Source organism: Typopeltis vanoorti, chromosome 8, assembly GCF_054136105.1.
Source record: "Typopeltis vanoorti isolate ZY-2024b chromosome 8, IOZ_Tvanoo_1.0, whole genome shotgun sequence".
NCBI lineage: Eukaryota > Metazoa > Arthropoda > Arachnida > Uropygi > Thelyphonidae > Typopeltis > Typopeltis vanoorti.
In genome coordinates, this window is record NC_143556.1 from 82,556,769 (window position 1) to 82,580,303 (window position 23,535).

The 23,535-nt window shown below is 35.0% G+C and overlaps 1 protein-coding gene across 1 annotated transcript in view; it reads right to left on the minus strand.

Annotated features, from left to right (window-relative positions):
- Positions 1–23,535, minus strand: part of LOC150104169 (gamma-aminobutyric acid receptor subunit alpha-6-like) — a 176,806-nt gene that overhangs the window by 43,107 nt on the left and 110,164 nt on the right. The window contains exons 4-7 of the mRNA XM_090396789.1: positions 13,576–13,799; positions 9,082–9,164; positions 6,548–6,685; positions 5,422–5,574 (exon numbers count right to left, since the gene is read on the minus strand). Coding sequence (XP_090252915.1) covers positions 5,422–5,574; positions 6,548–6,685; positions 9,082–9,164; positions 13,576–13,799 — 598 coding nt within the window. The remainder of the gene's footprint in view (positions 1–5,421; positions 5,575–6,547; positions 6,686–9,081; positions 9,165–13,575; positions 13,800–23,535) is intronic.

The following is a 23,535-nucleotide window of genomic DNA, read 5'->3' on the forward strand; positions in this document are numbered from 1 at the left end:
TAATATTAATCAAGATAAGTAAACAACATTATTATTTATAAATATTTATCATTATAATAACGCGCAATCTCATTGTATAATTAGAAGCTGAACTTCGTGGCCACTAATACTAAACGACGAAAGGTAAGGAGAGACATTAACGACGTGTTAACTAAAATCATGAGTAACGATTCATTGATGATAGCCCACTAGGCTGTCACCACTGTGACATCTCACGATGACACCTCTCTCGAAGTCACTGAGTTCACGTCGTGTTGCCATAACTCCTGTATTCAACTGCTACGATGAAATACTGCTTCTTACTATCTGTGCACTTGATTTTATGTTATTAATAAACCTGGAATGTTCCATAACTTCAGATAACGGTGGGGGAGTGTTCGGGCAATTATTGGTAGATAGTGTATATATATACTTTTCCAAGATGGACTGGGTTTTCATGAAAGAAGCAGATGTAACAATACCGTGTACGGGAGAGGTCTTCATTCAGCAGTGGAGATTTCACAGGCAGATATCATCATACTAGAATATACGGAGTTAGTGTACTACTGTATACGCTGTATAGTGATACTCTGGAAACGTCTATAGAAGTAAGGCGATTTAAATTCATAATAATTTGTGATTAATAATATAGATAATATAATAAAAATAACTGTAGGACGATTCAGTTGCACTTTCTCTTGGAAGTGAAACATTCGAACTGAAATCGTGTCGGTCAAAGTTCATGTACTTTCTAAAGAATAACGAAATATGTCTTAAGATACAAATTTATTGGAAAATTATGTTTCAGATGCCAAAAGAAGTCTACACTCTTTTCCTGAATGTGAGATAGTTCAACTTAATAAATTTTATCCTCCTCTTTTTAATATTAAATGAACGACCAGTTCGGTGTCCGCGGGGTTAGCCTAGTTGTTGTGCGCTTCGCAACCATATATCTGAGGAAGGAGTGTCCTAGGTTCGATTCCCGTCGGAGACATGAGGAGCTTAAGGATCTTCCTCAGCCATAGCCAAGTTAGCCGGTCATGGGCGTGGACTGTAGGTTTTTTTCCCCATTTTATTCTGGGGTTTTTCATCCCGCAAAGCAGGCAAACCGGCCTTGAGAACTCAACACTACGGACATAGGATACACGGGGCATAAGGCTGACCACCTTATCCTGTGAACGGTTTGAGGTCCGTTGATTAATATAAAACCCTCGGCACCGTAAGGTAAAAGAGGGTAAAAGGAAGATGAGATGAGACCAGTTCGGTTGAATAAGCTAATAATCTACGTCTCTTAGTGAAAACCATTCATGTAGAATTGTTCAACAACACGTCGTGAATTTCAAGGCCCAAATAGTCCGTTTCTTACCACAGCTCTGAGTGCAATTTCTACCAGTTTCAGATTCTGCTCTGAAATTATTTAATGCCACTTGGAATTTTTTGATACTGCTTTAACTAATCTGGTGTAATCTGTTAAGCTCTCAGCATATTATATCATTATATAATCCATGGTATTTAATTTTTTGTGAATACTATTTTGCTTTTCACGTGAAAATAAAATAATACGCAGATACGAAAAGGTTAGTAGGCTAACATTTTATTTTAGAAGTGCTAAATTTAGCAATTTATTGCAGATATCTGTCTTTTCTAGGAATACATTCTTGTGTTGAACTAGATAACGTAAGCCATAAATAAATGTATTTATGATTTACAACCGACAGTTTGTTGTCTTCTAACATCGGTACTTGACTAAGTTCCAAACGTTTCTCAATACCACATACGTATATAAGAAGAAAGAAAAGAGGATAGGAGAGACAGACTGAGAGAGAGAGAGAGAGAGAGAGAGAGAGAGAGAGAGAGAGAGAGAGAGAGAGAGAGAGGAAAAAACTACCTCCTGACAAATAGTGTCGGTGTGTTGGCTAAACGTATCTAAAGCATTCAGTGCAGACATCCGGAGTAAAAGAGTCTCCAAATGTTCCTTACAGCTGAGGCGAAGTTCTTTCAGTGCAGCTGCGTTTGACAAGGAAATGCATCACCAGCAACCACGTGTCCCCCCCCCCCCTCTCTTGTTTACCACCATTAGTTAGGAGCTACAGAAAAATTGTCGATCCAAACACGCGTCGATTGCTCGCTGTAGAAACTAAACGAGTTCGCAGCATCAAGGATTTGAGAGCTATTATGAAAGGAAATAATGTCTAACAGGCCACAGACACTTGTTCCATCATTTCAGTTTTAGTGTGTGGTGCCAGGAAAGTTGTTGGAAGATCAACCTGTTTAAAGGACTGTCGAGATACCAGCTGAGATCTCTTTTTTAATCCATAAAAGCACGTGATATACTATCTCTAATTAATTTTATGAGGATGAAAGTTAATGAATATACGTTAATGAATTATAATGTAGTGTGAAATGGTCAATTATCTCACTTTATCGCGCGTTGCTGCAGGATTTTGGGTAAGGATTTTAATTCTGTGCCGAAAAATTAATTAAACAATTAATTACATATGTGAAAATATTACTAAAAGTTCTTAAAATCAATTAAGAAACGAGACACTGTATAGAATGAGGTTCTCAAGATGAGTATAGATGTAGATATTAACCATTTTATAATTAATATTGCCACCCGGTGTATCCACTATGTCTCTACCCTATGCCTCCTGGTGTATTCCGGAGGACACACCGGGAGGCAGGGATAATCACCTTATACTTGTGTACGGTTGAGATTATATATATATATATATATATATATATATAATATTTGTGTTTTCATTCATTTTACCTTTAGTTGATACTGACTGCGTTTTACAACCTTTTGGAAATGGATGAATTATGGATTGCTAATATTCATAACTCAAATACACGGAAAGCCTTTCCTACATCAGTCAAAATGTTATATTTTGTTTAGCGTATTGTAGAATTATTTATGGAAAATGGGAACACATATTGCACACGTTTGATTATGACAGGTAAATTGCACTTATATGCATATTGTATACATGTGGAGTACAATATGCAGTACAATATATTCATTTGTGTGCACTCTTCTCTCACTAATTGCTACCTTGAAATATTCTCATGTGCAGTAGAATTGAATTTTTCTTTTCATTTTAGCCAGGAACATCTAAACTACCTTCAGTGGAGTGGTTTAAATGTCATGAGGGAATACTTTTTAGTAGTGATAAATGAACGAACAGCGACATTCAAACGAGTCTGGAAATATGTTCCCAGAAAATCGTAAAATGTTTCAATCCCGAGCCTGAGATTCCACAATTATAAGGCATAATTATGACCTTATAATTGTTACAAAAAAAAACTGTTGCATAAGACAGACTGAGTAACAAGCTAATTTGTTCAATCGACAAGCACTGCAAATACATTCTTCTACATCACCGTTATTTCGTTCCTATATCAAATGAACTACGAGGCTTGTGTACTGTTAACACAGTTTATTTATGGCTGTGTTCATTTGCAGCATATATTTTTGTATATTTGTATCAAATATTTGTTTAATTCTGTGACCCATGCAAAACAAACAAACAAACAAACAATCAGGAGAGAACATACTTGTTGACATATATAGACAATCTTCTGATGTATATAATATGAATAAAAGATATATTCACCATATTATTGTGATTGATAATGGAAAAAATTATTATTATTATTATTATTATTATTATTATTATTACGGGCTACTCCAAGGTGTACATAGACTCATCGAGGAAGGCCCTAAACATCATATCAAGAACTATACAAAATTTGCACAGTGTCTATCATACTTTGCTTTGACTTCATTCACAGTCGTGGCACATGCAACCGACTCTGGCAACCTATTCCACTTATTCACTACTCTCCAAGCAAAAACCTAGTTCTAACTACACACTTACTTTCCATGGATGCCACTAATTCTCTCACCACCAGACCTGTTCTGAAAAATTCCTCTGAATTAATCTTGTAAAAATCTCTCAATAATTTGCATGTCTCAATCATATCACCCCCATTTCCGTCTATCAACCAATTTTGTAACCCATACGAGAACAGGTTATATCTTCAAACAGTTCCCGTAAGGTTCATTCCATAGACCTGCTACCATCTTGGTCACTCGCCTCTGGATCCTCTCCACTTCTTCCTAATCACCAAGAAACTCTGGAGCCCAGATCTGCGTGCAGTAGTCAAGATGGGGTCTTTTCAAGGCTCGATAAAGAGGAACAATAATATTCTTGTCTCTGCTCGTCAAAGTATTCTTCAATAACCAAGTAATCTGATGTGCTGTTTTAGCCACTTTTGCTATGTTCCCCCTAAACTTTAACTTCCTATCCATTAACTTTCCCAAGGCTTCGTCAATTATCTGGATTATAGTTCCACTAAAGTGGTATACAGCTAGTAATCAATCTTTTCACCCCAAAATGAAATGCATAACCTCACACTTTGCCACCCTGAATTGACATCCAGTCTCTTTTTCCCAATCTGCCACAATCTATCCTAATCATCCAGCAAAATTTTGATATAATCTGTATTAACTATTGTTCTATCCAACTTTGCATCATTGACAAACAACTGAACAGTTCCTCTTAGATCCTTTCCTATATCGTTAATGTACAAATCACAGTAACGGTCCAAGAATAGTCCCGTCGACATGCCATTAGTCTCAGGTCTTCTTTTGGACACTACTCCTGAATAAACTACTCTCTGATATCTCTCCATCAACCACCCTCTTATCCACCTCACCAACCCTATATCCATCCCCATGTGCTGCAGTTTACTGATTGAATTCCATGTGGTATCCGGTCAAAGACCTTTGTAACATCCAGCAGTATCACTGTAAACCCATTACCTTTTATACAACTCAGCTGTCACTGTATTATAAAATGTGAGCAAGTTACTGAGGAATGACCTACCCTTCACAAAACCATGCTACCCCCATACAGTATCCTATTTCCATCTACCCATTCCTGTATTTTGCTCTTGACCAACTTCTCCAATATTTTAACAACAAATCCTGATATGCTGATCGGTCGATAATTTTCTACACCAGTCTTGGAGCCTTCTTTATGTAATGGAACCCCCCCCTCTTTCCACCCCCTCGGGACTAACCCAGAGCTGTGACTTAGATTAAACACTATGGTCAAGGGCGTGGATGCCCAGCTATGGGCATCCAAGCCAAGACAAAACAAGAATTAAGGATCACCTCCTTCCCCTCCAAACTTCGAGAGATTCCTTCTGTAAACAGATGACATGATCCACCTACGTCTGTAATTGTCCTGACTTGTGGTTAGTATCACAAAAACATTTTTCTTTGCGAAGTAACGTTATTTCCATCCCGCCATTATTTGTCAAAGTTTCCATTAAATAATAAAACATAAGTAGTAATAAATACGACATTCATTTCGTTTGTTTTTAGATATGCATATTCATCATTGAAAGTAATGTAGATTAGAATGGCCCTACCTACAGCCACTCGTCCAGCAGCATCACTCCTATTAATCCAAAAGGACACCCAGGAAGCTCCGACTATCATAGCACACGGTGCATAAATCTGTAGGATGAAGTATCCTCTTCGCCTTTGAAGGATAAACCTTACAACCAAGGAAGACCGGACATCTACAGATAAGTATATGGTTTTTACAACTTTGCATTGCAGATATTGAAAAAAAACAAACAATAATAATAATAACGAACAAAATACAAAACAATAAGGCGAGGTCCGAAAGTCTGACTCGATAGCTGAGTTAGTAAAAGCCGTTGAGTGTTTATAGCAAAACTGTCGGTACTTATCCCACTTAAGGTACAGATTCCATTTACAGTTAGGAATATTTGAAATAGAATGAGTTTACGTAATGGAGAGATTTAATGCAAAACTCGTGTATTCCGGATCATAATATAGATCATCTTAATTGATACTGAAGGAGACAACCTTAACTGACGAAGATCATCTTAAAATAAATTATGTCTAATGTTTTTATAAGCTACATATTTGTATTATAGAGAGAAAAGAAATTGTTAATATTACGTAGGAGAAATCCTAACGTAACAAAAAGAAAGCTGGTCATTTGTTAGATGACTTCAGCAATTTTTCTAAATTCTTATATGGAATGAGATTTAATTCTTCATGATTTCGCATACTTTCTACACTATATTCACATTATTTTTTAAATTACGGTTTAATTAAAAAAAATTTGTTCAGCTTGCTGATCTTTATCAAATACTGAATTATATTGACAACGAACTTTTAATTTGAATTTCTCTGAACAGTTGCTTAACGGAATTCAGAAATAAAAAATAAATATAAACTTTCTCAAGAACAACCTTATAAAGAATATCTCGAAATATATTCTCACCTTATTATTATTATTATTTACTGATAAATAATATTTATATAAAAGAATTAAAATAACAATGGATCCTTTCAGCCATTGCCTTACTCCCTGCTGTCTCGAGTTTCGTTTTGGAAGCTGGAAAATTAATCTTTCATTTATATTAACTAATTAAATGGATCAGGAAAACATAGACATAATAGCTAGAAAAAAATTATCTATGAAATAAACTCTTTGAAAACGGAATAAAAAACGTTTACCTCCGGTAGAATCCAGCCTGGTTCTATTCAGCGTTGTTATATTTAGAAAATCGTACTGGGATAGAATAACATCTTGTGATATCACAACTGGTTCTTCGCCATTCCATTTGTACTCCACCTCCCTTGTTGGATATGCAACTAAATATAAGTTAAATGGTAAATTACAATTCATTATTATACATCTGGTTCATATTAATTACAGGATGATTATATGCTATTGATGATAATGATATCATTAGTGGGAAACACTGTTTACTAATACGCTGATATTGGTAAGACTAAAAGTGTGCTTTCATAAGTGGTGACATCGAAAATTTTCGTAGTAGACTGGATGATGCCCTTCTTTAATTTATCTGACACTTAGTATTCGATTAGTGTGAATGTGTAGAAGGCAGTTTTTCAAGGCAAATATGTTACTTAGTACAGATGGACTTTCACAATGATGTAAAGGTTTACAAAAGTAAAACACTCTATGGAGTAGAAACATTCGTTAGTATAATATTATTATATAATACTGGATCATAAAACAACGCATATAATGAAAATGCATTTTATAAATGAAGACAAATTTATATTGCTATAACAAATGTGTTAATAACGAAAGGCAGGAAACATAGGATTGTTCTGTTACTTTACTTCTTTTCTAAGACAGTTTCCGGGAAAGAGGAATTCCGAAGGAAAAACCTTACAAACCTTCCCACGACGCGCGAGAGAGGGAGAAAATTATATTACAATAGATGCGAACAGTAATAATTTTAAAATAATAACAACACAAAAACGAAACACTTGAAACAGTTAAACTATTCTTTAACTATCGCAATAAAACAGAAAAATAATCTAATTAATTATTATCTTCCGGGATGAGTGCGAATAAAATTTTTAGGTCTTTAACAGCCAAATTGATCAGCGTGTATTCTATGATCAGGTTTCCTGCTATGCAACTTGAAACCTTCCGCTCGACCGATTAACTCACCTTTAGATGAAACGCTCTTCGCACTCGAGACGAGATTCAAATCCATGCCTTTCCAAAGAGTAAATTGATAATAAGAGGCTATAATTTGCCCTGTCACTATTCTCTATCATTTGTAGATCTTGAAAGGATGTAAGTTCTCCTCTCACCATTGTGAATTGGTTAAATAACGAACTCCTTTTCAACTTCTCTCTATCTATGTTCTTAGAACCACACTTTCAGGAGATTTGTGGAACCATTGACATCGTGTTGGCCATGAAAGAGAGAGAGAGAGAGAGAGACAAAGAGAGAGGAATCAAGAAAATATATGGTGAGTATTATGACTTATTATGAAACGGTCGCATAGTAAGGTTAGAATTGTGTTTGAAGTATTTCAGTCTTTTAACTCGTTGTATTATTATTATTACACGACACCTCCAAGGAGTCCAAAGACTCATCTAGGGAGGGCACCCACTCTAAAACTCTCAGTCTCCACACTCAATCCGCCAGCTACAGGGATCCGCAACTACTATGCACACCAACGCCATATACTGCCCACCACCACTAGTGTTTTCACAGACATTCGCAAACATTCATGCTCACTGCGGGACTCGAACCCGCAGCCTTTTGTCTGGAGAGCGGATACGCTAACCACTCGGCCAACTAGGCCGGCCTGGCTGGCCTACTGGTTAGCGTATTAGTTATGTTATTTGTGTGTATTGTCCAGCTGGTTTGCCTATTTTGCAGCATAAAAATCTGAAATTTCGGGGAAGGAATCTTTACATATCTGGCACATGAGATCAGTAAACTTACCTTCATTGGAAAAGACAAAGTATTAATTTCTGTCATGGACGGAATTCGTTCCGCCCGGTTAGCCTAGTGGCTTTGCTCTTCGCAACCATATGCCTGGGGAAGAAGTGTTATAGGTTCGATTCCCGTCGACGACGTGAGGAGCTGAAGGATCTTCCTCAGCCATAGCCAAGTCAGCCGATCTCGGGCTTGGACAGCAGGGTTTTTCTCCCCAGTTTATCTGGAGTTATTCCTCAGGCAAACCGGCCCCCCCCCCCTGAACGCACATGGACTACAGTCATGAATACGTCCCAGCCATATACTGGTCCTGATCCCATATAAAATTGGTGGGTTGGGGAAAGCAATGGTGAACTATCCTGTAAAAATTTCACCAGGAATACTTTGTGGGCAATGCCTACAAAATTACCTACGGTCGGATACGACTGAAATGGGAAAATCAGTCATTCGACGGGATTCGAATCCAGGTCATTCTAATTTTATCCTAGGGCAAATGTCACGGTTAGGCTAGTGTAGCGCATTAATAATATTTATATCATTATGAAATAAGGCGATCAAAAATTAAATTACAGGTTGAACGGAAATAGATTTTGATCAGACTGAAGTTTCTATTGATTTCTAGTGATTATTTTGTTCTTAGTTGAAACTGGATGTAGAACGCCTTAATCACTTACTAAATAAAATTGAATTAATCGTTTTTTTTTCTTCGTATGTACTGGCAACAATTCAAATATTAAAGCATATAAAGTATATAATGAATTGTTTGTATTCAACTTACAGCTTCCTATTTCCAACGGGCAAGCCTGAACATCCAATGGATATTTTCGAAGGTGCATTGGACAACTGGCCTGGATTGTAACTCTAAAAAATAAACAGGATTTTTTTAGAATACAAGAACGTCACTTCCGTATTCTAACCATAATAGCAAAATGCACATTAGATAACATGCATTTTTATTTTGTACACATTCTGAGATTTTAATTTACTCTAATAATATTGTATTTATATGTCAGATCATTATCTTGATAATAGGACAACTGTAATAAATATCATTTTATCTATTTGCTGCTTCTATTTATACATATATATACAACTCTTTCTAATATTCCTTTCTTTGCTCGACAGTTTATATTCCCTTAGAGATTTCCATAAATTGGTTTGTAGGTGTTGATGTGAATAAAATGTAAACGATATTATCACATCCAAATAGAATTGTACCTGTGGAAGAAAGAAAGTAAAAACAACGAAAATAGGATCCGACCTTTACGTCGAAGAAATAAAACAGCTTCCGAAACAAATGTATTCAACTGTGTTACCCTAAGGTATGCAGGCTTCTTTCTAACTACAGTAGTTCATTTTATGCATGTAATAAAAACAGGAACTATTTACAGAACAGAAAAACGGAAGTATTTTATTTTCAGAAAACGTCTCTCTGAGATAACAAACAATGAAAAGAATTTTTATTTATTATTTTTTTTTTTTTTTTACATTTTGTGAATTCTTTGCAACTAACAGGTAATCTCGGTTTGCAACAACATTTTCGCCTGTAATTCTAAAGACAACAATTAAGTTAATTTACACTAGCAAACGATTATGAAACAATGCTACTAAATTCTTAGTCATAAATGTTTTCCCAAAGCGTAAAAAATGGAAAACAAGATGGGGGGGGGGGAAATAAAGGCTGAACACACGATTACTTTTTTGTCAGTGTCTGGCATTCTGCCAGTTCATCTCGTTACCTAGCTATGAATAACACCGTAAATAGAAATAGCAGCAATAAGCAGAAACCATTTTAAAACGTGTAGAGATTATCGTAGTTGCTTCCGTTTCACGATCCCCTTAATCACAATTCTAAGTGCTTATGCAATTTAAATGTTGCTTTCAGAGCGTTCCATTTTCGTCGCAGTAAAGAAACCAATATATCGTATGTCTTAAGTACATAATTGTAAGCTTGCTGTATACATAAATCTATCAGATGAGGTGCATGTATTCTACAAATGATATGCTTTGACTAGTAATAATCCTTTAAAAAAGCATTTAAAATCCAAATGATTTCAAACCGAAGAAATTTTCTAACTGAAATGTAATAGCTAGTTTTCGGTTAATATAACGTAGTTTGTTATGTAATAAGCTCTTTTTCTGCACTCGTCTAACTAACAGCATTTATACGAGTGCATAACAGAAACTTTTTGCTGTAGCCTTTGCGATTGTCTTTCTCGAACAAGGCATTTTAACTGAGCCAGTAGTATTGAAATTGTTACAGTATTAACGTGATGAGAGTGGCAACAATCAACCAATACACTGTATGTGTTGCACGTACATCACCATGGAAACACATTCTTGTTAAGTGCACGATTTTTACTGCTTTATTGCCACATATATGCAAAAGTGGTGAGAATGGGGTCACGCTCTGTTACTACATTTTGTAAAACATTTAAAATTTGTTATAAAATGTAGCATGTACCATATCCAGAATAATAAGTGCGTACGTATAATCTTATTTTGAATAGAAATTTAATTAAGTGTATAACTTCGTCTTAAAGGACTGAACATCTCTTGAAATCTTTATATATATATATGGGCTTCAAGGGCGGATGTAAGTTTGTTATTCATCACATGTTTTAAACGGCAAAAGCGTCCAAAGTAAAATTTTCCGCTCTACTTTAGTTTAAAGGGATTAGCATTTCCCTCCAGAGTAATTGTGTTAAGAAGGAACACACCACACATTGAAAATGTTGGCACAGTAAAGTAACAAAACAAACTTAAGGGTTCATATAAAGAAAAAATAAAGTAAGATAACTATGCACGTGCTTTGCTTGTTCTTTAAACGAACAAGTGTCATGTGGAAAGCTAATTTCGTCTAGAGTTGTAGCGGCAGAGTGCGACGAGGGAAACAAACATGCTTTCTGTTCCAGAAATAACAAACACGGTAGATTAGATGCTGTAGTTGAAGTGGATAATACTTTCCGTCAGCGGCAATGGAATGCCGAAACATTTGTCGCCGATTTTCAAATTCAATCTGACACATGAAGTTCAAGGACTGGTTTCTTGGTCAATATACGCTCAAATAAGGGACAATCATCTCGTCCGTTTAAATCTCTTCAATACGAAATGCATCTGTGATGCAGTTGTATCTTTTTTTGTTTCTTCTATGACATCGTATTTGTTGTTAGCGTCAAAAAAACATAAAAGGAAGTAAATTGTAATAAAAAGAGTAAACGGAAGCTTTGAGAAAGAGAGAGAGAGAGAGAGAGAGGGGGGGGGGGGAGTAGTGTAAATTTATTAATGGTTTGAACGTATTTGGATTTACATGTGTACCGTTCGTACCTTTTCAAAGTGTTCATAGAAGAAGTTGCATTATTGAAGACAATATTACTGATTAAACATCTTTAAAAAATTTTATGAACTTAATATTTTACAATAATGATTATAAATTTGTTTTCATTGGATACACCGGGGTGGCTGACCACCTTATCCCCTGAACGGTTTGAGGCCCGATGATTAATAAACCCTCTACACCGCAAGGTAAAAGAGGGAAAGGAAGACGAGATGAGATGAGACTAGTTCGCTAATAAGCTAATAATCTACGTCTCTGAGTGGAAACCATTCATGCAGAATCGATCAACAAACGTCGTGAAAATGGTTTAGGAGTTAATTTTGGATAAAGTGAAGATTAGTTATTTAAAAGATCAATACAATGTGATAACATCACTCCGAAATAATAACGATATGTATTATTAGTTGTAGTATAATAGACATTTTAACCATGAGTCTCGCTTTCGTTGAGATAAACGTTTCAAGGCATATATGATCTTTTCTTTAAAAAAAAATCAAATGAAATAAATAAATAAAAAATTCTCAAACATGACTTTTTATGCAAGTTTGTATAAACTTGTATTATACAACTAATATAATTGACGCAAAAGGTAGATACTTTTACGTCATTGTAATTGCATATTAAATCTAAAATTGCTCTAGGTTTGAAATTTTAGATGTGAATTGAAATTACGAAATTTTTACAACGATAATTCATTAATTGCTAATTCAATTTCGTTTTATAATTCTCTTCAAATGTTCTTCGCATCACAGATGAGACTCGAAGCTAGATTTTTTTTCGAACGAAAGTTCACAGCCTATACACATTGAGCTATGGAGGATTACCGAAGTTGGAAAATATATAGTAATTGTTATTCGATTTTCAACAGCCATATTTTAAGAAAGTTGTAGTTATTTTGAAATGCTTCTCTACGAGTATGTTACTTTCTTCGCTGTGATAACTATGGCTGTTGAGAAATAGTAGAAAACGCACTTTTCAAAAAGTATTAGAGAGCTTATAATTGTTGATATTATTCGAAATTCTGTGTAATATTATCCTCGTGAAATATCAAAGAGGTATTCAGGACTAAATGCTTCGTAAAGTAGAATATTACGGTAGGAAAATGGTTTAGGAGTTAATTTTACATAAAATGAATATTAAGTGATGTGTACTTGAATGTAAATACCAAGTGCACAAAAAAACCCTCCAAAAATATATCGAGGTTTTCTCATTTCGATTTATGTCTAAACAAAATACACCCACATTCTTTCGAGAATATAATAGTATTATATCATAAAGCGATGAGTTATTGTTTTTGTTATATGATTCATATTTATATTACAATATACAATTACTTTCAGCTTGTCCTAAGTATAACAATGAAATGTCATCATTTTTGTTCTTTAACAATCGAATATTATCATCTGTTCTCTAACAATTGAATTTCGATTTGCTGCTCTAAAACAGTTGAATTTCTTCTTCCTTTTTTTAAAACAACTAAGTGAGAGATAGTTGTGTGTAAGTACAGCATTTTGTTTTGCCTATTATTTCTTTTTCGTTGTTAAAGTACAGGAAACACATTTGTTACTTTTAAACTCTCAGGAAATAACTGCATTAAAAATGATAGAGCTCTTGTTAAGTAAATGATGTAAATGGATTCGTAGGAATAAAATAACACAATGTTTTGATGGATGGGACATAAAACTCTAATTATATACAAATCATACGGATTCACATAAAATAAACCACATTTATTCACATAGTACTTTTCTATTTTTGTTTAATTACTCTAACAATGAGGGAGAAGAATACCCATATGCAATTAGTGTAATTTCGTAGTTTGTATGCACAATAGCTGCTAGAATGTTGGTGCCTCCTGCAAAATCCCAAACGTACCATATTCTCTACAGGGCAATTACACTCATAATAAATGTCTAGTTTCACAGCTGCATTTACCTCATGGAATATTTTAACTCTCCATTATTCCGAACTCGAAGAAATTTATTTGGAACGGTAACTTTGTGAATGTACGAACTTTTCCCATTCAGAAAATAAGTATCGGGAGTCCACACTTTTTGTAAGAATTTCCAGTCCATTGAAAGCACCGTTAGCCGTTCACTACTAAACCGAAGTCGCTTATCCAACCACGTTTGGCGAAAGTAACAATCCATTGAATAAATCTGCAAAGTGAAATAAAACAGTATATAGAAATTAAAATGAGGTAAATATATATTAAATATTAAACCAATTAATAGAAAATAATGTTAGTATGAAGTTTCTATTTTTATTTAACGCCTAACAATGAAAACAGCTGAATTCGAACCCGCAGTTAATTTTGAATATCGGGTACGTTAGTTGTTGGTGAACGTTGGCTATTTGTTTTCGACACGACATTTTGCTGCATTTTTCTGATTTTTTTCTCTCGAAATGATTGCCGCATTTTATAACAGGAAGAATCAACATTAGTTGTCTTCAATAGACTTGTCTGTTGAAGACAAGTCTATTGTTGTCTTGTTGTCTGTAAATAAAGAGGAAATATAGACTCTATTGATATTAGTACGAGATATTAATACTCCTATATATATGTTATAGGAGTATTATATATGTTAATTCACTATATATAGTGAACTAACACCTTAAAAATGAAAACCAAATATTAGTGTATTATTAATTACCAAAATATAAATTTAAATACATTAAATCATGCGTTTAGATAAAAAATAATTAAATAGAAATAAGATACTTTAATAGGCAAGGACGCGTAGTGTAAAAGAAGAATCTCCCCCCCCCACCTTTTACACTGCGATGATTTATTGTTTTTATTATATGATTCATATTCATATTACAATACACAACAATTACTTTCAGTTTGCCCTAAGTATAACAATGATATCTCATCATTTTTGTTCTTTAACAATCGAATATTTTCTTCTGTTCTCTAACAATTGAATTTCAATTTGCTGCTCAAAAACAGTTTAATTTCTTTTTCTTCCATTTCTAGAAAAAGTGAGCGAGAGCTTACTTTATGAAATCAAAACACTTTTTATCCCTATTATTTCTTTTTCGTTGTTAAATTACAGGAAAACAACACCTATTTTATTTATGGAATGTCTGTTTTAAAGAGAAAATCAGCACAAAGAACTTCCATTATAACTTGTATTCCTAACTTATTATGCTGAGGACATAAAGAGCCCTTGAAAATTTTGGGAAGAGAAGACTTTCCTATAGCATGTCCCAAAACAGGTGTCGTATATATAGGAACAAGATACGAGTAGATACAGGAACTTTATCATAATGGATTTTTTTTTCTCAGTTCCCGCCGTCAGACTCAGTCACCGGATCTCAATACAATTGAGACTGATTATCTTTGGCTCGTGACAGAATGACGTGTTTGTAAGGATCGCAGTCTTAAAATCTGATGAAGTATAAGAATTCATGATGTCAGCCTGAGGTAGAATTTCATGTAGTGTTTTGGAAACTACTTGAGTGTATTCTTCAGAATTGCAATATTGTAACTGATTAATGCTGAACTTCTGTTAAGTAGTTATATGTTAATCTGTTAAAAATCTGACACTTCTGATAAGAAGGTTGATGTGAATCATTTTATCTGCTGATAAGGACTTGCACATGCGAACGTTCCCTTTCAAGAAAACAAACTTAACTTTTATTTATTTATTTAACATAACACTGAATTTAAACAAGCTAGAGGTTATACAGGGCGATAAAATGTGATTTTTGGAATAATTTTCATGTGTTTCAAACATTATTTAACTTTACTTCAGATAGAACAAATTATGGTTATAAGCGACTTGGCTGAGCATCGGCAGATATACCGAGTTTGAGTGAATCGAAATTCTTAATGAGGGAGGCTGTCCTTTACAAAAATAGATTTATTTCCCCCTTTCGAAATCTACTCTTGATTTCATTTCGTAATTGATTCTCAAGATAAATTTACTTTTTTTTCTTCGCATTAAGATGCATAATATGATTAGGTGTTACTGGAGCAATTTATCACCCGTAGTGAAGAATACAGCTAATATAATTTATTTCTTTACTTTTCTTTGCCAATTTAATCTTTCAGTTGTTTTGAGCATCGTTCGGAGGTATTATACATTCAAACTTTGTTTACTGTTAGAGAAATTTCCAATCACTCTCCGAGGGTACATATCGAAGTGGCGTACACTTTAGCACAACAGTTACCCATTTTATATTATCAACAATATTTTTTGAAATATTCTTTTTGCAGAATATACATTGAGAACCATAAAAAAAATAACTTCGGTGCATGAGAGAGTTTATATACGTTGTTCCAATTATCTCCATGCCATTTGTTTCCTTGTCTACTTAATTTTTATCTTCAGTCATTTATCTTCCAACAGAATCTTTAATACACGGTTTTCGTTTATTTGGGTTTTTCATTTCTAACATATTACTAAGGTAGTACAAAAGTGAACATTTGCTTGAGAATATAGCAGATGGGATTCTCTCTCTCTCTCTCTCTCTCTCTCTCTCTCTCTCTCTCTCTCTCTCTCTCTCTCTCAGTGAACGGCATGCCGAATATATATGCAGTCCTGCGCATTTGCCTTTTAAATCGTTATCATCATTGAAGTGACGTACGAATTCAAAAGAATTTGAATTGTAACATGTGGAGTTTCTTCTCAACAAGATGAATGCTAATATTTAACTTCATCAAATATCTTGAGAGTGCGTCTGTGGTGTAGTCGGTAGCAAAGACTAACTTTCGGTTGGAAATGCCTAAATTTGATTATTTAGGTTAATCTCTAATTAACGATAGAAACTATTGATGTTATTAGGAGGAATGGACGTCATATTTTGTGGGTTAACTACGAGTGTACTTCGGCTGGTTTGCTTTAACAATGAAAAATCTAGTCCTCTCCGTATGAGGCTGGCTAAGTCATTTCAATAGAAGTCTTTATAAAGGCGCTTTAAATCCTATACAGAACTCAAACCTGATGTTTCTGTCATACCAACTGATCTACGAGGCTTTCTTAGTTCTACTTATGATGGAACAAATATTTAATATTTAATTGATTCATCGAAAAGGGAGTTAGCCGATTTCATGCGGGAAATAAGAAATTTTTCCTCTCTGAAAATTCAATGTTTTTTGGTGAGGAAAAATCCCACTGTAGGACATATCCAATGGACAAACCAACAATAGAATACAGATAGAAATAAATAAATAAATAACCGCCATGCCATTACCAATATTTGGTAAGTTACCTTAAAGAAGATGGGACAGGAAATGTCTCAAGCTAGAAATTAAATATCTATTTAGTATTCTTACTGGTCATGGAACTATATGAAACTCTAAGAAATTACTGCTGAAAAGTTATATTAAAAAAAAAAAAACAATGCTGTTTTCTTCAAAATTTCGAACTTATGGTTTCCATTTCAAGCTCATGTTGTCAAAATATTATTTCCACATTCTAAACACATAATTCTGCTCCTTTTGCAAACTTACCCTTAATCTAGTAAGCGATTACATTTTGTCTCTTTTCTGAAATATACACCGAAACACATGTTTCATTTGAGTGGCCAGGATTCTAAAGAATTACTTGCCTGGAGATTTTAAAAATTCGTTAATACGCAGAAATATGAACTTAAAAAATTTAAAAGTTGTAATGTTAATTATATTTTCTTGCATTCTCTATTATTTTACTTTCTAGTATGTTTATTAACCAATATTATTATTATTATTTTTTTAAAACTTTTGAGGCACTTTTCTATATTTTGCTAACATGGAATAATAATGTCACCATCAATGTGTGACTTTTGGAACGTTTTTTTTAATCAGTTATTATAAAGTGCCATCAACGTTTTGCTAAAATGCAAATCTATGGCGCTAGTAATAGAAATAATGCCGATAGTCTGATGATAAGGTTAAACACAGGAAATGGAGTAATTTTTTAAAATTATTCAATTTCGTTTCAACGTCAATCCCAAAATATTAACTCAGTGTAAGGATAAAGAAAAAGGATAATACAGTATAAAACTATATCACTTCCAACACAGAACAATATCGTATCGTAGAGCAATATCGTATCGAATATATAGTCTTTATAAGGACTGGCTTAAAGGGGCGAAGCAAGAATGCTTTTCATATTCCCCGTTTTCTATAGAGGACAGTGTAAGGATAAGGTGTTATTGAGTTATAAAGCTCTGATCATGGCAAGACGGTAACAGCAATAGATGAGCCTCAGTCAGAACTTCATTGGCTACAGCATTGCCATCCATTACTCTCCCTTGGTATCAATTTTAGTCGTCTCTTACGACATGCATTAGCTACATTGGTGCTATTCTTATCCCGGCAACCACAGGTGTATATCATTTACCTCAAAAAGGTGTGAATTTAGATTTTAGAAATATTATGACAGTTTCAAGCTTTTAAATTTTTTTAATATACTGTTTTCAAAATTATTTTAATTTACCAAATCTTAATTAGGTTTCAAGCATCGATATTTTCTATGTTAATAATGCGCATCTTAAAATACTTTATTTGTGGATATTTTAGACTGTGATCGCAGCAAAGGATAGAAAACACATTACTGCATTGCGCGTTGTAATTGCATTCTTTAGGGTAAGCATGAGATGAAAAATTGATATTATTTATGATTTTTTTGTGCATTATTCAAAAATTGTATAACATCAGCAACAAAATAAATACTATCGATATCGAATATTGTTATTCATTTGAAAATTGCAATGACTTCTGTTAATCCATGGCCCATTAAATTTGTGGCCATTTCTATCATATCTCTTTCTTCTTGACATGCTTAATTCTCTCAATATTATCACACAATTTATAATATATAGACTACATTTACAAAAAAAAGGAAAAATTACTGTTGTTCTAATCAAATGGAAATTGGAACGAAACCGGGACCGTGAGGTAACTGATCCAGACGATACAGTCCTCATTAGTGCCTGAATACCGTACAACAATACCGTACAATAAGACTACACAATATTTTGCTTGACCACAAAATGCTATTTATGCTTCTTTAGTAGAACAGCAATGGAAATACTTGTGGGAGCATTGAATTATGTAGGCTTCATTCATAAGTCCTATATTTTTCGTCAAACCTGCAAATCGAGACCAGCAGCTGCCCGCCATCTATATACAATTCTACTACAAACTATCCTATCGAATATGTGTCTTCTCTTCTTCTTTTCTTTTTCTTTCATCTGCCGATATTTTCCGAACAGCATATATTACATAGTGTTCCCTAAAGCTACTACAACCTCTAGTTGCTCAAATAGAGAAACAAAAGACTAAATTGAAACATTTTACGTACACTATGTTGACAAAAGCATTTGGGAACCTAGCTGTGATAAAAGAAATGCATTTTAATTACATTTCTAGTATCAAGTAGACAACCTTTGTCCTGAATGACAGCAACTACCCTTCGGGGACATGCTTTCAACCAATTTCTGATACGTCTCAATGGGAATATACTTTTATTCCTCACGCAAAACTACTCCCGTTGCTGATGGTGATGATGCTGTGGTCTGGAGCGAATTCGGCTTCAAAATTGTCCTAATAATTTCGATCTGATTGAGGTCTGGAGTCTGAGTCCAAGCCTACGACACGCACTGCAGTATGGCAACTGGCACTGTCGTGCTGAAACATGCAAGGGTTACTGCCGAAATCCTTCCAAAGCGTCGTAAGCATGAAGTTGTCTAGGATATCCAGGTAACAATCAGACGCCATGGTCTGGGTCAATAGCACCAATAGATTAATCCCCATCCAAATGAAACACACCATAGCATTACTGGGCCTCCACCAGACTTTATAGTTGGAATGAACGCGTCCCTCCGGAATCGTTCCCAGTTAATCTCCAGATTCAAACATGACCATTCTAGTGTAACGCTTGGAAGCGTGACTCCACAGAACTCTTTTCTGTTCATCTACGGTCGATGAACGGTGTGAAAGACACCAGTTCAAATGTTCTTTGTCGTTGAGGGAGAGTCGATGTGTGGTTTGTTCGCAGTAGCTCTGCCGTGGTAACCTAAGGTATGCAACTCTCTGCGGACAGTTTTAGCGATGACAAATGTCCCTGCAGCATTTTCCAGGTTGACTGCGAGGTCCGTCCCTGATGATATTCGGGATGCCGAAAGATTCCGAGACAGAGCTCAGCGATCTCTGTCAGTGAGTGTCGGTGGCCTCCCAGGGTGTTTTCCTGCTGTGGTAACACCATCAACTTTCCAAGTACGAATGACATAAGCAGCGGCGGATTTCGGTATACTGAGACGGGTAGCAATGTCACGGACAGAAAGACCACTGATGTGACACCCAACTACCATCCAACGTTGGAAGTCTGTCAGTTCAGCTGAACGTGGCATCTTCACATCGAGTACAGTATAAAACATGCAGCACGTCCCACTTACTCAGACACTCCCTGAATATTTGCATGTGGTAGGATATGAAATTTGAATATCAAGTACGGTGTCCAAATTGTTAACACATGTATATTCTAAACGTGGAAAGCGAAAAATTACGTTGTGAGTGGAAAAGTAAGCCGTTTTTGTAGACTGAGAAAGTTATGGATGTGATGATGTGTACGTGGAATGTCCAAAATAGAGAGAGAGAGAGAGAGAGAGAGAGAGAGAGAGAGAGTGTGTGTGTGTGTGTGTGTGTGTGTGTGTGTGTGTGTGTGTGTGTGTGTGTGTGTGTGTGTGTGTGTGTGTGTGTGTGTGTGTGTGTGTGTGTGTGTGTGTGTGTGTGTGTGTGTGTGTGTGTGTGTGTGTGTGTGTGTGTGTGTGTGTGTGTCTTGTCTGGTGAGCTAGGAATTAAATTGGATATGGCTTTTCTAGAAAGAATATAAGCCTATTTGTAGTGCTAAATGTTACTGTGTTGACCTCACTCCATTGACGAATCAATGTTTAAGATACTGGATAAGATACGTTTTTGTACTTTATGTGAGCAGTGCAGGCAGTGCCAGTTAAAGAAAAGAATTAAGTGATTTTCATGGAATAGGGAAGCGCAATGCAAAAACCAGGGTATCCTCGGAGAAGATGAGCAGCGTAGAACTAAAATTCGTAAGGATAAAATGAAGAGCCATTTTCTCACAATCAATCCTTCCAATAGTCTCGCATTTTCTTAACTTGTTTCCTTTCCATATATACGGTAGTGGTCAGCATTGATCTTAGTGTCTCATATCAGAAATTGTCCTAGTTTCCTTTTCTATCTTTAACTCAAAACACACTCGTCTCCCCTTTATCACAACACCAGTACAAAGCACGAAGACCTCCGGGAGTTCTATCCTTCTTTCTATGGCATGATGAGTGTTTCTGTACTCTTCCTGATCCAAACGCCCTATTCGATCGAATAGTTGAAGAATTGATGCAATGTGGATCAGCATCCATTAGGCTCCATATGAGCACTCAAATTCCCCTTAAAACCACTTTCCAAAACTTACTTTTCCCCAGCGCGTGTATCAAGCCAAAAGACTCCAAGTTAAAAATTCGACATTTGGCTATATTAAAAAAATCGTGAATAAATTCAGATTCGAAAATGAAAAGAACATATACTTGCTTTTTTCTGAAAAAGCACAAGTAATTCCATCATGCTCTCATATTAGGATGCTAAGATAGAAATATTGCACTTTACCTTCTCTTTACATTTGATAATACCAAGATCTTCATGAATGATAATTTTTCTTTTCTCCAGCTTACAGTACTTACTTTGGGATGGTTCAAGAAAAAAGCTGCATAAAACGTACTTGAGTCTATTGTAACCAGTTAATGTATGAATGCCTCTGGTAGACTGCAATTATCCGGTTTCTGCATAAAGCGAAAAAAAAAATCAGATGACAAGCGAAAGGTATTTTCATTGCCTCCTGCTTCACCGAACTGGCTACTATTCTTCTCCAGTTTTCCCATAACATAAAAGCATGTTATTAAATGTATTGAATTAAGTTTCCTTCCTCCTATTACACACCATCTGCAGACCTTCTTCTCCAAATGGCTTGAAATTTTAGCTGTTCAACAAAAATATCAACAAATTATTTCTTTCTTTCTGCTTACAATCATACTCGCACAAGACGTGAGTATGGAGTGTGTTAGTGTGATTGTAACTTATTACAACATATTCACTTGTATATATGATGATATGCTATTCTTCCGACTACTAATGTAAACTCCTATCCATCTCGTTATTTCAAACCAGTTGGATATACAGTATCAGTGAATAAGATCTCCCATTACTGAGAACTGCTCTTTTGAAGACCTAGTAAGACAGATCGTCTTGCTTTATTCATCACATCGTAGAAGGGAATGAATTCTCTTAAGTATTCTGAGCTGGGAATTTTGTCTTTTCATTTTATTCCTTTTTATTTCGTTTCCTTAACTTTAGAGGACGAAAATATGCTTGATAAAGTGTAATAAAGCTGACAACCAAACGTGCTCTACTTTAAATCTCCATGAGAGTCAGAGATTTGTACTGCCATCGTAATAACATCCCATAGAAACAGGAGCAGCACTGAAGTTACATCGTGCTATTGGGAATGCCAACTCAAGTAATCAGCTATTCATCTTGGTCCCTAGCGAAACCTGTAAAATGAATGGCTAAGGTTTCTATTTTTGGAACTATAAGCAGTTGCAGACAGAAGAATTTTCGTTTTCGTTTGTGTTTTTGTTTTGTTGCATGTTTTATGAGGTTACTCACTAAATAATGCATTCTAAAGTAGACACTTGGTGAACGTATATGTGCTGCCTAATATTCTTTTAAATCACGGTTATGACCTCACTGCAACAAATATCCTTATGCTTCTTTTCCTTTTTTATTAGGTTTCCTTGATGTTACGAAGAGAAATTTTTCAAGTTTTGTTATAAAAAAATTAAAAAAATATTAGCAATACCTAATGAGTCAAGTCATTTTTCAGTCATTGAAAAATATTATTCAAATGAAAATTGCCTAATTATAATTTATTCCGAGATACAGAGAGGGAGATTTTCTTCTTTATTTTTTAAGCGAAAGTAGTAGTGATAGTCGTAGATCTCAGAAAACTAAAAAGATTCCCTAAAGATTTACCCATAGAAACTTAACTATTCAAATTTCACGTTGTATAACACGTAGAACTGTTGTCAAAAGCTAGCAAATAACCTTATAACAACTAATTCCATTTCGTTCATATTAGTATCTTAAAAAACGAAAAGACGTGACAGTATTGAGAACCTTTTGTGGTGTGTACAATATATACAGCGTCCTACCGGAATGTTTTACACACACACACTCGCCATAATATCAGTCTCTTTAATTCAAGACAATCGAAACGATTACGCCAGATGCAATTTTATGACCAAAAAAGCAAATTATTAGTACTCATGAATATAATTTCAGTCTTGTATTCCAAACAAAATACAGGAAAATTAGTGTTTCATAGGAAAATAATTGTGCGATGACGTTTTGTTGAGCAGCAATTAAAGCAATTCCAAGAGCACGTTGATAACGTGCTTAAGAAATAGAATTTCACGCATGGCGCTGATTGACATAATGAAACTAACTGTTCTTTCTTGAAAATGCTTAACTATTTTCTCAATCAGACCTTAGAAGATCTTAGAAATACAAGTCACCACACGCAATTTCCCAGACGTGTTCCCATGACACAAAGATAGCTTCATTATCATTTTTTGCGGAAGGATTGCAGTCCACGTCTCTTTTGACAATAACAATAATGATAATTGGCATCGGTCAAGACAGACAAAACCTGGATCAGGCTGCAATGAAATCGGTTCTACGCTAAGGATGATTCACCCTGTGTTCTCTTCACTCTTGTGCACGTATTTGGTAATAGACAATATGAATGGAATGATTTGTTGATTTGATGTGTGTGTGTGTGTGTGTGTGTGTGTGTGTGTGTGTGTGTGTGTGTGTGTGTGTGTGTGTGTGTGTGT